The 17,094-nt window shown below is 47.0% G+C and overlaps 2 protein-coding genes across 2 annotated transcripts; one reads left to right on the forward strand and one right to left on the reverse strand.

The window, feature by feature from the left end:
- Positions 1-1,670: 1,670 nt before the first annotated feature.
- On the forward strand, positions 1,671-7,296 carry ADIPOQ (adiponectin, C1Q and collagen domain containing). The gene is given in 4 exon segments (XM_012575443.5): positions 1,671-1,988; positions 1,991-2,064; positions 5,611-5,830; positions 6,198-7,296. Coding segments are annotated over 4 exon segments (861 nt in total). The 5' UTR covers positions 1,671-1,948; the 3' UTR covers positions 6,725-7,296.
- A 7,390-nt stretch (positions 7,297-14,686) lies between these two features.
- Positions 14,687-16,520, reverse strand: COPS9 (COP9 signalosome subunit 9). The gene is made up of 3 exons (NM_001245367.2): positions 16,416-16,520; positions 16,273-16,345; positions 14,687-15,022 (listed from the first exon to the last, which is right to left on the reverse strand). The coding sequence occupies exons 1-3, from the start codon at positions 16,476-16,478 to the stop codon at positions 14,985-14,987; spliced, it is 174 nt and encodes a 57-aa protein (NP_001232296.1). The 5' UTR covers positions 16,479-16,520; the 3' UTR covers positions 14,687-14,984.
- Positions 16,521-17,094: the final 574 nt, after the last annotated feature.

The raw sequence follows: 17,094 nt of genomic DNA on the forward strand, positions 1-17,094 counted from the left end.
TCCCAGAGAGGAAACATCCAGGCTCAGCACAAGGCCTGGAGCCAAGTTAGGTACTGGCAGCGTGTCCCACACAGGAGGGCTGGTGACCACAGAGCAAAGCAGAAAAGGCATTGCAGGACTTGTGGGCAGCAGCTTTTTCTGTGCCACAACACCCCCCAGTCCATCCAAACTGCTGTCCCTGAGCACCGCAGCTGTGGGCACTGCCAGGACAGCCCACATTTCGTGGCAGGTTTTGCTTGTCACCAAGCAGAGACAAAGGCACTTGATTTGTTCTCCTATCACAAAGCCAGAAGCAGCTTTCTGGATTGTACAAGATCTCCCTCTGCAGCAGGAACAGGAGCCAGCACCAACCTGAAAACCAAGTGTGCAACACAAGATAACTGCAAGCAAGTGTGACAGGGGTTGTATCAGCTGGTTGTACCCCCAGAGATGAACTTCTTCCACCTCTCTTCTGGGAGGCAGGGATAATGTTTGGGAAGATGTTTGATGGACCACTGAAAAATTTATCACTGTGGTATTTCCCTGACAACTGAATTGAAAGACCATGAAGTAATTGCAGCACTATCTGTTAAACACCTCAGGCCCAGTCCTCACCTCCTGGTAGTCTAACAAATATCCCAGTCATACATTTTGGGGTTCAAGCCAAAAGTTGACAAGGGAACTAGCCTTGTCTTGCTCACACCTGGGGCAGGGGTAGCTGAAAATCTCTCACTCCGCAGCAAAAGTAGGTCCAATTTAATTTCCAAGGTCCTGTTCAGGAGATTTTGACAGAAACATTGGCATTGCACGCACACAAATCCACGTGGCCCCTGAAAATCACATTTATAACAAAACAGATCCAACTAGACTACTGTGATATTTACTGGGGTTGCATGAGAGGTTGTTTTAAGTCTCAACATTGCATGAAAAACCCATCATCCAACAAAAACTACAAATATTCTTCAAATGCTGGACTAAGGGCTTGTCCAGAACAAGGCAGGCAGTATGCAGTTGTCCTGTGGCTCCTCCCTTCTGCTCCTTCTCCTCAGGCTTAAAAATTCACTCTTGCTGACTCCCAGCTCTACATGTAAAAATTCATTTATGTGCTCATTTATACATCTTTTTAGTCCCTCCCAATAGCTAGGTCTTGAAAACAACTCAGCAATTCAGAATGCTGCCATGCCAATACTGGCATTCACTCAGATGAGTTTCCCCTCTCACAAGCACACCAGTTCCCCATGCCCAGTTGCAACATCACACAATTTTTTCCTGGTATGATTTTGGGAACTCAGGTTTGCCAGGCTAACTAACTTTGAACTGCCCCAGAGCAGCTGCAGAGGAACACCTCTGCTAGCTAAGGTTCAACTTCTGCTTTGGGAAGGAGAAAGATACAGGGAGAAAGAGGCTTGGTTTTGACCTAAAGCCAAACAGCTCGATAGGTGGGAAGCCATCCTAGGGCTGGAATTACTCCAGTAATTTACAATAGTGCTGGCACATGCTTAGGTGCCTTAAAAAGGAACTTTCCCCCAGTGCTGCCTTCCCCCTCGGGCAGCTTTTCCCTTCTTTGGTGTGGCAGCAGCCTCCAGCCTCCAGGAATGGTTCTTGCAGTCAAAAGGAGAAGTCCAAACTTATTCCACAATAATTCATTTACTAACACACTGAAAGCCCCACGTGTGTGCATTGCTGTGAGCTGGACACTCATTCTCCACCAGCCACTAAAGCATTTCCCAATTTGCAGAGAGCAACAGCCTGTGCTGGACAAGCACAGCTGGCTGAGCAGCTCTCACACAGGCTCTCCAGCAAACCACTGCTCTTCCAGTTCCTGTCCAATTCCCAAACCCATCTTTGCCCTGTAAGGCCATCTTCACAAGCTATCCCAGTGGATTATATATCTGTTCCAAAACTTAAGTTATGTCCAGGAAAAATTAATGGGAAAACCCAACTTTTAGGTCAGCATGCGCAATAGCAAATGGAAAGGGCAGTGTCTGAGCTGACAGCTCCCCGTGCCCTTAGGATAGCGATGCAATAGCCAGACTTCATTCTCTAAACAGGCTGCAGCAAGCCAACCAGGACTCAAAGCAGCTGGTAAGCATGATTCTTTTTTTCCCCCCTTCCTTACTAAGTTCAGGAGTTTCTCTTCTTTTGGGCTGAATTGGACAGACTTTTCTGTTTGCAAGACGTTGTCTTTCTCAGAGTTATTCTTGTAATAGCCAGAGAGTATTTTAAACCAAGAATAGCCAATCTCCATTAGATTCATACTCCCCTTTTTGGAAACACTATTTAGAGAACAGAACTCCTAAATCAAAAAGTAGTCAGGAGAAACAGTGAGAACCTGCATGGCTGTAACAGTAAATACTGCACTGGCACCTTTCAATTCACCTCTTTCCTCAAAGAGTCCAGGGAAGATTGGGTTTGCCCAAATCTCCCTGAGCGGCATCAGTTCCTCACCAGAAACCTGCACCACCCACATTTAAGGTGTGAGCCCTCTGGAACATCAGCAAAAACTACACTACGAGAATTACAAAAAGAAAAACCTTTGACATAAGCCAAAGCCTTGGTTAATATCCTTAGAGGGAAATTCTCCAGTGGGAAAACGGATTTTTCACTCTGTTTTGCACAGAAAGTTTTGGGGCTTGGAGTATATAACTTTTATATAGTGCAATTCAAAATTTAAATTCTGAATCATTATATAGCCCTTAGGAATGGCATTGTTCTCTCAAATGCTACTGTGGTTTCTGCTGATTAATGAATAAGCTTCATATAATGCATACATGCTTTTAATACAGCAGCTGCCAAAGCAATCACTGAAAGCCACCAGCAGTACAGAGCTCATCTATTTCTTGTTCATCTATTTCTTGTCCAAAAGGTATGACTGACATTCAAATATAGCACATTATTTCATGCCAAACTGATGCTAAGCCTCAGATGGAAAACCAAAAGTAAATGGGAAAGACCGAGTAAAGGGATCTCACTTCTAAATGAGAGTTTAAGCTCAGATCTGGTATACACACCTTAAAACTTCCCTTTTGTAAGACATACTTATGCCAGAGAACTGCTTGGCTTCTCAAGCACAGGAATCACCTGGGACTGAGTTAAACTGTGGGGATAGAAGATGTTCTTTCCTTGCACATCACAGCACTTTTCTCCTGAGAAAGGAGAGCACTGAGTGTGTGCTGTGTGTGCACTGATGCTGGGGAGGGCTCATGCTGCCCTCATGGCTCTGAGCCCTCTGGAGCAAACTGGCCAGGCAGCCCCCAGAAAAGCTTCCCTGCCGCCCTGCTTTGGCTCCCCACACCTGCACTGCTTGTGACCTTCCAGGAGGGGCTTATTCTGCACCAGCAGAAGACCTTGCTGTGGGGAACACCACTAAAATTGAGATGATATTTGAGTTCTAGGCAGGGCACCAGAAAGAAGAACCCCAACAAAACCACCAAAACACAGCTCAAGAAACCAAATTTTGAGCCAGATTTTTATGGATTACCACCATGTTTTGACACAGCACAGCCTGTGCTGGTTTTGGAAGGGTATGCATGTGCCTGAGCTGGAGGGGACTCAGGCAGGGGGGACAAGGGTCCTACTGGGGCATGGCAAGGTGTGATCACTGTGCACACCTGTCTTAGCAAACCAAGCCCCTTTCAGGATTTATAGACATCGGTTTCACTGCTCCACACTGGCTCATGGACAATCACTACATCCCTTGCTGCAAAGGGACCTTTCTCTTCCCAAAGTGCAGGGACACAGGAATACTGCCTAAGGCTCAGGCTGTGCCCACTGGACCTCACAGCACCCTCGGCCCCAAAACTGCCCCAGGCCAGGGCACTGGCCCCATCTCAGAACGCTGGGTGGCTGCTGGATTGCTGGAGCCTGGCGGGGTGGGCACGGATTTGGGAGTTTCCTGATTTTAGGTGTTAGCCACTGCCCACCAAAGCTATTAAAGAGAGCTTTTAATTTTTTTTTTTTTTTCAAAACCCCTTCAATATCCTCAATATCAATATTTTTTTGCAGCAAAACCTGAAATCATGGCAACCTCTTTGTTAGTGTTGTGGTTTAACCCCAGCTTGCAACTGAGCCCCAGAGAGCCGCTCACTCACCCCTGCTACAGCAGAATGGGAGAGAGAGAATTACACTAGTAAAAATGAGAACATTCATGGATACAGATAAGAACAGTGTCGTAATTGAAATAAAATAGTAACAATAACAATAAGAAATTTTAATGGAAAGGAAAATAACAAAGAGAGAAAGACAAGTGATGCAAATGAAGACAGTTGCTCAGCACCAACTGACTGATACCTGGCCAGCCCCTGAGCAGCAGCCTGGGGCCAGCCTTACCCCTGCTTTAGAGCTGAGCATGATGCCATGGTTTGGAATATCCCTCGGGTCAGCTGGGGTCAGTTGTCCTGGCTGTGTCCCCTCCCAACTCCTTGTGCACCCCCAGGCCCCTCACTGGTGGGGTGAGGAGCAGAAAAATCCTGGATGCTGTGCAAGCACTGCTCAGCAATAACAAAAACACCCCTGTGTTATCAGCCCTGTGTTCAGCACAAATCCAAACCATAACATATGCCACCCACGACAAAGAAAACTCTGCCCCAGCTAAAACCAGCACATTTCTTTAGCTTCCTTTGAAGCAATTACACCAGAGCTAATAAGACATTATTTAAAAGATGACATTGCCTAGGAAAATCTACCCTGCAAAGAAATTGCTCCAAAATATTATTTTTCTTGAAAATTACAGAGCTCAGGGACTCTAATTGCCATGCTGTTGCTCACTTTTTATTGCATATTATGCCACTTACAATGCTCCTAACAGGATACCTCTACTCTTCCAGGGTATAAACCCTGCCCAGAGAGCAGTATCACACAACAATGGTAATTTTAAAATATCTTGTGTTCCAAAGACCTGACTCAAAGCCCACCAGGGGGTGGGAGCACAGGACAAACCAGGCTGGCAGCAGGGTGTCACCACCAGCCTGGTTTTGGGCAGCTGCACTAAGTGCTCTGACCAGCAAAGCAGCCAGATTAAAGAGAAATGCAATCCTACAGTGCCCAAACACTGCACAATTTTGTCTTCCCATAATAAAAAAACAATTCAGATGGAAAAAACTCCAGTATCATAATTTCATATTGTGGCTCAGGGAAGCTGGGAGGCCTGGCTGTGGTTTCTGTCCGTGTTAGGTAGACCCAGGTGAGCAGGCTGTACATGCAGTGAGAACCCACCTTGCCTGGCTTCAAGGCTGTGGAGGCTTTGAGACAACCCCTGCCTCCCATCAGCTGCTCACTCACCCCGGCAGGGTCAGGGCTTTTTGTGGCTAATTGAGCAGAGCTTTGCAAGGAGATCAGCCACAGATACCCTGACATTTGCCATGCTGGTCCTGAAACATCTGTGCCTGTGCACAGAGCCCAGGAGGGCTGGGGGAGTGACTGGTGCTTGCTCCTCTCTGCTCTGGCCATGCCCCAGGGGCCCAGCTTGGCTCAAGGAGCTCACACCAGCAGCACAAACTGCTTTCCTTCAGATGTGCAGACTGAAATTTAGTCTTCTGTGCCTCTCTGTTATTTGGGGGGTGGTGGGGGAAGAGTGTTCACTTTTTTTTCTCTATTAACCTTTAAAGTTAACAAAGCAATTGTCCAGATCAGGAACCAGCTATGAGGGGCCTGGCAGGGTTCCTGCTGTGCTCGGTGCTGCTGCTGGCCCCACACTCCACAGGGGTGGCTGCCCAGGACACCCAGCCTGACCCCAAAATGCCATGTGCCAATTGGATGGGAGGAGCACCCGGCTACCCTGGCCACAACGGTGTCCCTGGCCGGGATGGGAAAGATGGAAGAGATGGACTCAAGGGAGATAAAGGAGATGAAGGTTGGTGAGGAGCAGGTGGTATGTCATTGCTCGACGTTTCATGTCTGGTGGGTCCATGCCTGATCTTTATCAAGATGGTTTTTGATTGTCTCCTGGGGTGGAGATTCCAAAACCCAAGTCAAAGAGTTTGGTGCAGGGTTTTTCCCCCAGTTAATGATGTTTGTTGTGACATGCTGCTCTCAGCAGCTCTGCACACAGCCAGGGTGGGGGGTGAGCAGGGTTTCCACTCGCTGCCTCAGCCCCTGGTGCTTCTGAGGTCCCTGAGCCCTTCCTGGGCTCCGTGCTGCCGAGCAGGGCTCACGCCCCAGCCCCCTCTGCATTTCAGCACCGTGCAAGCACAACCCCCAGACCCCGCTCTGTCCTGCAGGTCCAGCAGGCCCCAAAGGTGAACCGGGCCCAGCTGGAAGCCGAGGCTTTCCCGGGCCCCCCGGATCTCCTGGAACTCCTGGAATCCCAGGGCAGAAGGGCAAAGATGCTTTCGTGCACCGCTCTGCCTTCAGCGTGGGGCTGACGGAGCGAAGCCCTGCTCCCAACGTCCCCATCCGCTTCAGCAAGATCTTCTACAACGAGCAGGGCCACTACGACCCCAGCACGGGCAAGTTCCTCTGCAGCGTGCCCGGCACCTACTACTTCTCCTACCACCTCACAGTCTACCTGTCGGACGTCAAGGTCAGCCTCTACAGGAAGGACAAGGCCGTGATCTTCACCTACGACCAGTTCCAGAACAACAACGTGGACCAAGCCAGCGGCTCTGTCCTGCTGCACCTCAGCTCCGGGGACGAGGTCTGGCTCCAGGTGTACGGGAATGGGGACAAAAATGGGGTCTATGCTGACAACCTCAATGATTCCACTTTCATGGGCTTCCTCCTGTACCCTGACCCAGACAATTACTAAAGTAGGGGGTGCTGCACAGAAAAGGAGGAGGTGGCTTAACCCCAGACGTGTCCTGGGGCACTGGCGCTATAGCTATAATGTATTTACCAGAAAATTGCCTTTTGCAAGGGCAATGATTGCCAAGGGGGTACCCTTTCTCCTGTGAAATCACTGACATCATACCAGTGCTTCCACGGAACCTCTGCTCTTGCTTTCCTGTGAAAGCCTCAGCCCAAAATCAAATACCACTCCTGCCATGTCATGAAAAACTCTCAACATGGCTTAACCTTCATTTAAATTTAAAAGCAAGAAGACAAAAATTGGTTGCATTTAAATATGACATTCTAAATTTCCCTTTTTTAGCCACCTAAATTCATCTAAAACAATTGTAGAAATTTTAGTCAGCATTTTAAAGTTCGAGTAGAAGAGGGAAAATACTACTCACAAGAGCAGAGTGCTCTTGTTTTCAGCTGGAACAGATGGCTCAATTTTATGTAACTCCCACTTATTAGGGCCTTTGACTTCCACTCCTGGTTTGTTGTCTTCCTTTTTTCAGCACAGATATTTGAATATATTCAGGTTATTAACATCCACTGATGTTAATCCTTTGATTTCCTTTTTATGTTTATCCCCTATTGTTATCTCTAATGCAGACAGCAGGCTGGTTAAGGCAGGGATCTTCTGTTGTGATTTATCTGAGAAGCCTTATGAGCACCAGTGAGGCCACACAACAAAAGCCACCCACTGACTGTGTGGTTTCAGGGGTCCTGAGGTGACCACAAAGATCCTGTCCCATCTCCCCTCTAAACAGCTCCCAGGTGCAGCCCGAAGTTGAGATCTATCAGCTGTGTTGGTATTTTTCCAGGCCCTAAGTGTGCCATAATCTCACCACCAGGCAGAGCTTCAGGTGGTGCTGAAGCCTCCCATGTGGAGTGGGCCCCAGCTTTGGGCTAAGTTACCTGAATGCAGAAGAGTGTTAAGGCTGGAATTACTGTCAATGCCGTCAAACTGCTCTCCAAGGAGCTTGCTTGACTTTTAGCTAAAAGAGGATTTGATGGTTTCTCAGATACTTTCAAAGAAGACTCCTGCTACTAAGCTTCAGAGCAAGCTACCACAGATCAGAGCTAATGCAGTATTGCAAGCACAAAACAGCATTAAGAGCTTCAACTGAAATTACTTGCAACATCATTTTCCACTCTCCAGTGAATTACCACACTGCAAATAAAAAACAATAAAAAGCTCTCTCAATGAGAATGTTTCCACATTTTTTGTGTGTATTGTTGGGAAGGACTTGAAGAAAGGGATATACTCCTAGCCTCACCAGGCAGCCCAGGAAACTTTTTTTTTTTTGTCCCAGCAAGGTGGAGGTACCATAGGCTGGCAAACACAGGGGCGTTTGCTTTCTCAAGAAACACTCCACACTCTAAATTTTATCAAGGCTTAAGCATCTCACCGCCTTACACTGTATTGCATGCTTTTGGGGTAAGATGAGCTCTGGTTTTCACACTATTTCCCCAACCAAATACCGTGAATCCAGCCTAAATGGCCATCCAGAGCGAGGGCCTCTGCTGGCCCTGAAGGCTTCAAGCACCCTGGATTTAGCAAGGGTGAAACTGATGCTCAATCTAGTTATGCTAAATTCAGTAAGATGTGAAAAACCCTGCCCTTATCATGGGAATTAATGGGAAGGGAACAGGGCAAAGGTAAAAAAACCCCCAGAAATCCATAAAAAACAGTTTTTAAAATGCAGCATTTGCTGGATCAAATGCCTAAGAGGCTTAAATTGAAAGGAGCAAGTCAGAGTTTTTGTACTGTTTTTCTCAAATGTTTTCAGATGGATCTTCAGAAGGCAGGGGAAATTGAAACAGCCAGAGTACTAAGAGGCATTTGGGATAAACATTAGGAGGCTATACAAGTTTAAAGACCGGTTCCCAAGAGGGATCCAAAACAAATGATTGCTTTCTTTGCTGCCATGCAGCGGGAGCAAACATGCTTACAGCTTTATCCAGTACACCAACACTCAGGCTCAGACCTTGGGAAAAATGTTAAAGAAAGTCATTAAGGCACTGTGTTCCATGTACTGACTCTGCCCCCTTCTCACAGACACAAATACTGAACTGCAGCTTCACCAGGACACTCCAGATGAGTGCCTGTACTGCCCATGCACATCCCAGCCAGGCACCCCAAAACCAGCAAACAGCAGCCCAAGGCAAACACCCACATGGAAACAGGGGTCAGAGCCCTCCCTGCAGGGACTGGGACTGTTTTAAGAAGTCTTTCACCTCAAATCTCTGTAAGATTCTTGCTCAGCTCAGACAAGCACTTTCCCAGCAGGCACCAGATTCCAGTTTAAGCCACCTCTCATCTCTCTTAGAAGGCAACTGCTCCCAACAGAGACTCATTTCTTCAAGGAAGCAAGCACAGACACAGGGCAGGCAGAGAAGCACCCCTACCTCTGCCCCACTGCAGCCCCACAGCTGCCCTTTCCCCTCTGTTCCTGCCTCCTGAGGCTGCCCAGCCCCTGCAGGGGTCTGCATGGGGGTCTCAGCCAGCCAAAATGTGCTGACAAGCTTTGGGAGCAGCAGCTGAGCATGGCCACCAGTCATCCTGGGGAGTCCTTTGGCCCAGCACCTCCAAATTCCTGCCTGTGGGATGGATATCAGACCTCCACCTCAGCAGCTCTGCCACATCAGGGGCACGTGGCCAGGCTGACCATGGACTGGGCACCATGCTGGCCTTGGGCTGCTTTCAAGGAAGAGCTGCAAACAGGGTTTGGGGGGATAATGAGGTCCTGGGGGATGAGCTCAGGTGAGTTCCTAAGAATCCAGACTTTTTGTATTGTGGAGTTGTGGTTTTACTATCCCTCCAGGCTTCATAAACCCATGGAGGGGACAACCTGGCCAACACAGGCACATCTCCAAGGCCTGGGCTGCTCCTGAGGATCACACTGCATTGGACACACAATTATCTGGTAAGAAAAGAGCACGAACAACACTGGCATGCTGAGAGGGCACAGAATCACCTGCTCTCCAACAAATTTAAGTGTTTTAGTTTGTGGTTTTTAATCAATCCTGACAGCAGATGCCTTGTACAAAGTTATGTCTCACTATTTACTGCCTCCCTGGCAGGTTTAAATGGATGCTTTTCCCTTTAGAAGCTAATGTACTCTAAGAGGCAGAAAGCAAGAACACTCCCCAGTGAAAGACTGAAGTCACTGCACTAACAATTAGGGAGAAATAACATGAAAAGCTGAAGACAGCTGGAGAGAGCTGGAGAGACTGACCAGTCTCATCCAGCAGGGAAACCATCTGTAAAAGCATCCATAGCCCTTTCAAACACAATCATAGGCTGGTCCTAATTGTACTTCAACCCCGTGTAATCACTTGTGCCAGTAATTAATTGGAATACAAATAGCAGCTGCACTAAACCATGAAGAGCTACAACAAGAAGATAAATTGCTTGCAAGACTTGCATTCCTGAAGTAAAAACTCACTAGAGGGTTTTCATCATGGAAGCAGGCGGAGGGATTAGGATCAAACCTGACATTTGGCTAATCAGCTACTCTTCTTCCATACAAGAAATGCCATCAGATTAAAAGTCTCTGAAATACTGTGCAGGAAACCAGTGCCCAGGCTGCCATACGTTTCTCTGACTGTATTTGTGCTGGGTGTAGGTACCTGATGAAAAGACTCAGGCTCCGTGGGACTGTAAGACACCAAACCCACCCTTAGCTCATCCTGGGATGATCGACCCAGCCCACTGCTCTTTGAGAACACTGGGAAACTTCCTTACACGGAGGGGAGTTCATTACCCGCCAGCCAATCCAGGGGAAAGCTTTATTCCCAATAAAATGGAAGCATTAAATGTCAGTATCTGTTTCTTCCTGTAGAGATTCCCACCCTCAAGGCAATCTGTGGAATCCCTCCCATAAAAGCAGCACAGATTTATAGAGAGGCATCAGGGATGGAGTCAGAGAGATCACACTTGAAGACAATCTATCTTTAATTCCCTCCTGGAGGCAGGCAGGGAAGGATGGGGGTATGAACCAACACACCCAGCTCCCTCTGAAAACCTGGGCATCTGTGAAAGGAGCTCTGCCTAAAGAGTCAGGACAGCACAGCTTCTCTGCTCCTTGACAGGGATTTCCAGAGAAGCCATTCTAGTTCTGTTTTGACAAGTGTTGTAAGGCCAAGGTGGATCTGCCGTCCCGATGAGGCACAGCACAGGGAGGGAAGGGGACTCCCACCCCACAGCTCCTGTACCCCAGCCCTGCAGAGGCAGCTCCAGAGCAGCAGGAGACCAGAAGGTCCCAGCAGGAGACCAGAAGGTCCCAGCAGGACCAGCTCAGCGAGCTGCACTGGGAGCTGAGCACGCCCTGAGCAGAAGCTCTGGCAGGACAGAGCCACTGTCCCATGGCAGGAGTCCCCTCTGAAGTGTCCTCACCAAAGCATCCCCAGCTGGCACTGGGGCAGCTCCTGGCAGCACCAGGGATGCTTTGTCACATTCCCTTGGCAATCCATACCCCCTTGCTCTGTCACCCACCTCATACCCAACATCCTCAGCTGTGCATCTGTTTATTCACAACATTCCAGAGTCCTTTTTTCCAGGAGGCTTTAAGTTTAAACGAGTTTGTACAAGAGTACCTGAAACTTTTTTTGTAAACCAGCAAGCAGCATTCACAAAATAGTTGTATTGTGAATTTTAAAAGACACTGCTCCTGTCTCCTTCTGCTCTGAACTCCTTACAGAAGCTTGAATAAAAGGTTGGTAACATGGGTCAGGATTCTTACCCTGCTGCTTGTCAAAGGCTAACTGGAACAAATATAAAAGGCAAACTCAAAAGAATAAATAAACTTGAAAGCAAAAACATAGAAGCAAATCTTCATGCTCAAAGCCTCCCCTACTGCTAAGGACTGACTTGCATTGTGCTTTTCCAAAATATCCCTGATGTGACACTGGCATTCAAGTCCCATCACCAACAGGGACTCGCAGGGAACAGGGCAGCACTGTCATCTGCCCAGCATGTTCTCAACAACCACACACTGAGAACAGGAAGAAGTCCATTTATTCATCTAAATTAATTCCTTCTTTATCAAGAAAAATACCTTCCACTTCAATTACTGAAATAAAATATTTAAACATTTTATTCCCTGGTGGTTAGCTCAGCAAAAAGCCACCAAGGAAATCCATTATTGCCACACTAGGTCTGAGCTTGCCTGTTCCTGCTCATAGGAAGAGCAGTGGAACCCTGGATACTGGATAAGCTGGAAACCAACTCAGAAGCAGCACTGCAGGAATATTATGCACAGATGACAGCCAGCTTCCTTTAGCATGGCAACTTTCTCTCCCTCACAATGAATGGATCCTTTTCAGCTCAAAACAGATTGCACATTTTTATTTCCAAAGAATGTACTGGGACAGTTTGCAGTTCCCTGCAAGCAGAGCCATGGCCTGTTGAGAGTATTGAAGGGAACAGGCTGACATTTAAGTGTTTTGAAGGAATTGCTTTTCATCCGTGCTGCACCACTGGCTACACCCTTCTAAGGCATTTCAGCACTTAGGACCTCATCCTGCCAAGTCTCAGCTTTATGGATTGCCAGCTGTCCCACTGAATCACTGGGACAATTCACAAAACTATTCAGACTAGAGCCTTTACTTGGATGTTGAATCACTCAGCAGTACCCAGCAACTTATAAACAAATACACATCAGCCCAAATATGTGCATATTGCTGTTCAAACAGCCTTGTTCCCTAAGAAACACTTCTTATGAGAGGTGTCAATCTCCACAAAAGGGACAGGAATCAAAACTCAAGAAATGAATTGGCCAAGGCAGTCAAATGCTGTTTCAATCAATTTTTATTAGATTTTGACATCTTGTGATTATTTCCTGACAAAAGGCTGATTGCCCCCAGTCTAATTAGACTGAAAGCCTTGACAAATGGGAGCACAGAAGTGATGTGAAGGGCATTTTGTTCTTCATCTACCACCGTTCCAGCAGGGAGCCAAACAAACCCCAGCTCCTGATGGAAGTTTAACACACTGACAGCCCTCTTTGGAGAGATGCACACCCATTCTCACTGTGCAGGAGGGAACGCTGTACTGCACACAGCTCCAAGGTGCATGTTTGGTAATATCCCAACTCTGCTCCTTCATTTTGTCCCAGCCCAGGAGACCACACAGGTATCAGACTGAAGGACTGGCAGTACCCAAGAACCCCCAGCACTGCCAGTAGCCACAGCCAGAGCGGCATTACCTGCACACCCAGGCAGTTCATGTGATTCCAGAGTTTTCCACAGCTTAAGGACTTTCATAAACTCAAACACTTTTATTTAAACACTGCACAGATGAAGTTCCCTCCCCACAGACACATATATACCTCCCAGGTGCCAGCAGTACTACTGATGCTGCTTTTCTACGTGAAACCCTGAGTTTCTGGAAATCTTCACAAAAAGGTCTTAGTTCTACCTACCTTGAGTGGATAGTTACATCCTACCAGGATGAAAACTGCTGGACCCAGGAGCACCATCCTTCCTCTACCCAGTTCCACAGAGAGAATTCCGTGCTTTGATCAGGTGAGATGTTACACAACCAGAACCACTCACCCACAGCACCTTCAAACCAATGTTCACTGAGGTTTCACACATCTTTAAAGGATAGACAACACCATCCATACTGAAGAGCAGCTGTTCAAGGTGGGTTTGTATCACAGAACATACTCCTGATGCTGTGATCAAACTTAAAGCTCAAGTTCCTTTGCTTCTTTTTATTTCATCTTTTGCAGCTACCCAAAATGCTGTCTCTATTTCCTGGCAGCAACTCATTTCTCAAAACATAGTTTGGAGAAAGCACAGCACCAAGGCCTGAGTCAGTCCAAGCCCAATTGCCACCACTCAAATGGCTCTACCTTGGTCTCACTGAGGAAAACTGGAAAGCCCAGGCTCTCAGCAGGGCGAGCACTAAAAGGGAAAGGCCACTGCCTGAGCAAGGCTGTTCCTCCAGGGACACAGCAGGGTCAGGCACCAAGCAGAGAACATGGCAGGGTCTGATTTAGAACACACTGCATGATGAAACACGGCTTTTCAGAAATCCACAGCAGCACGATCAAAAGACACCCAAATCCTACTGGGTTTATTGTGCTTGCATTTTTAAACTCACTGGCTGGAAGAGTTACTCTTAGATTTAAGATTTCCTTTTTCAAGGCAATCTACAGAAATAAAAATGTGACAGAGGTATGAAAGGGTTTCAGTGCAGGTAAAATTTAAGTAGTGTGAAGTGTTTAAAGAAAGATCAGTCACAGTATTTATTCTGTGATCAATTAATAGAATACAGATTGTATTTGATATTGGACAGGATTACACTCTTGATTATGAAAAAAATCTACTAAAAACTCACCTGTTCCTTTCATTCTGAGATTCAGTTTGGTCACTGAAGGGTAAGAATGAAACATTTATACATTCTGAAAAGCTTATGTCAGAATCTGAGCCAGTATTTCAACAGCCTGGTTCATATACACTGTACCTCTAAGGACCAGTAAGTGCATTAGCTTCTGTAGGAAAAGAAAATAATTTTAGGTCTCTTTATCGATCAAGTGCAATTTCAAGAATATAATTGTATTTTTAAGTTTATATTTAAATTTATATTTTAAAAAATCCAAGCATTCCCCTAATCTTGGGTCAGAACATTCCTTTGCTTAACATATTAAGATGAAGTACCTTTTTGTTTCTGTGTTCCTTAAATTAAAAGTGAAGTGCTGTGGTAGTTCTCTGTCTTGAAACAAAAAACAATCCACACTGTTCTCAGTGTGACCAACAAGTGAGTTGGACTATTCAGAACAAGCAGCCATCTGATCCCGAGACAATCCTTTACTGTGGGATGAACAAAACTTTCTAGGCAGCATGTGCCCTACTGCATATCTTTTATGTAATATCCAAAAGCAACAGTGAATTATTTAATACCAAAATAATCACTCTAAGGAAGCTCAGAAGACAGCAATTTCTACTTTTATAAGCCAGAGAGATGAGTGTTTCTTCAGTATTTTATTCAACAAGCACATCAGCAATGAAATTTCCAGGAAAATCTACACACAGCTTCCTAGAAATAACAGTGCACACTTCCCTACTTAGTTGCCTTTAACCATCTGGTTTTCATATTCCCCAAGCAGCTTATCCAGGCTTTATTCCCCCCTCTGTAATTTTGCCATTTTGATTAATTTAATAAATAATGGACTGCAAAGGCGATCCTAGAGAGAAATCCACATCTCAGCTCTGCTGCACAATTAAGTTCACTGGATGTCATCGTCATCAAAGAGATCTTCAAAATCTAGTCAGGAAAACAAGACAAAAATCAACCTCAGAATTTCAGTGTTACAAATGCACATGCAAGTACAGTATTTGTTCCTTGGATTAAGGACAGAAATAAAGGTGAATTCAGAGATAACTGCACCATCAGTTATTAGAAATGTAGCATCAGGATGATGATTTTGCAGATTAACAATTTGAGATTTCTGTTAAATATTCCTTCCCCAAAAGTATTTAATTGCTTTAAAGGTGTCAATAACATTTCTGTCTCAGAACACATCTCCCAGTAGTGAAATTGTTCCAGTCACATTTGGAATTACTCCTAACTACTCAGCCTTGCATCTTCTTTGTACACTGATCCTAAACTAAACACCTAACTGAACACAGCGTTCATTCTTATAGAAGGTAATTTACAAGCACCTACAATGAACTGAGGATGAATCCTCATTTAGAAGAGCCCTAAACTACCAATGGAACACAATGCCACAGTGTGATGATAGAAACTGAGGGAAACAGCTCCCCCTGAATACGCTGGCTCCAACAGGGTGTCCCCACAACTGCTGAGAGCAGAATTGCCTTTCACTCCTGTGTTCTACGTCTTGGGCAAAATGAGAAATGTACTTTATTTTGGAATTAACAGCAGTTTGTGATATTACCACTGCCATTGCAAGATTTAATGAATCTTATAAAACTCACCGTTGCAATGTCTAAATGCATTTCCTCAGAAGCATAAAAACCCCTTTAGCAACCAAGCGCAGTGCAGTGTTGTATATTGTACCCCTGCGTGGCCTGACATGTGGCTGCTCTCTCTCAAAGCAGCTGTAAACACTTACACACAGGCTGGGAGAACTGGGCTTGTTCAGCCTGGAAAAGAGAAGGTTCGGGTGGCCTAAGTGCAGCCTTTCAGCCCTGAGGGAGGGAGAGCCTATTTACAGGGGCCTGGAGCTGCAGCACAAGGGGCAATGCCTTCAAACTGACAGGACGCAGGTTCAGGCCCTGTGAGGGGCGGTGAGGCACTGGAACAGATTGTCCAGAGAAACCCACATTTTTACACGTATTTGCACTGTTTAACATAAGCTATTCGTTATGCGAAGGACCAAGGTATTTTTCGTCGTATTGATTAACACGCTGAACTCCCCGGAGAGGAAAACCCCGCGTTTTAGCGCTGGCACCGGCACCACCGCTCCCGAGATGTGCTCAGCGACAGGTTTAGCGACCCCAGCAGCCCGGCCAGAGAGAGCAGCTGACAGCCCCGGCCGCGGCGCTCCTCACCGTTGAAGAAGTCGGCGTGCACCGCTTTCTCGTTGGCCGCCAGATCCATCAGCAGCCCCGTGCTTCCCCCTGCCTGCGAGAGCAGCCGCTGAGCGCCTCCGCCGCGCGGCTCCGCGGCCGCGGCACCGGAGCGCCCGCCTCACCTCATCCAGGTCCACGTACGGGCCGGCTCCCTCCGGGAACATCTCATCCACCGCCGGCTTCATGGCGGCCGCTCCGCGCCGTCACTTCCGCCCCAGCGGGGCCGTGTGGGGACAGCGATGGAGCCGCCTCCTGCTCACCCCGCCCCTGTCACCGTGGTGACCGGCAATGGAGCCGCCCCTGCTCACCCCGCCCCTGTCACCGTGGGGACCGGCAATGGAGGCCGCCCCTGCTCACCCCGCCCCTGTCACCGTGGGGACGGCGATGGAGCCGCCCCTGCTCACCCCTCCCTCATGGTGACCGGCAATGGAGACCTCCTCTTGCTCACACTGCCCCGTCCTCATGGCGATCAGCAATGGAGGCCGCCTCCTGCTCGCCCTGTCCTCATGGCGATCAGCGATGGAGGCCGCCTTGAAACAAAAGATTTTCCAGAGATCACTTGAACTAGCAAAATGAATGTATCAAAAATGAATGTATGAAAAATGAATGTATCAAACATGAATATATCAAAAATGAATGTATCATGTTTGTAGAATCATGTGTTGAATTTTAAGAAACCTCTGCACAAAAAGGGATAGGAAATAAAAAGATCTCTAAAGCTTCTTGCAAAAAGACAAATACCGGAAAGGACCAGGAATGCCAAGACTTCAGACAAGGAAGCCCCTCTGTCTCCAACATGTC

The sequence above is a fragment of the Taeniopygia guttata genome, chromosome 9 (genome assembly GCF_048771995.1).
Source record: "Taeniopygia guttata chromosome 9, bTaeGut7.mat, whole genome shotgun sequence".
NCBI classification, from domain to species: domain Eukaryota; kingdom Metazoa; phylum Chordata; class Aves; order Passeriformes; family Estrildidae; genus Taeniopygia; species Taeniopygia guttata.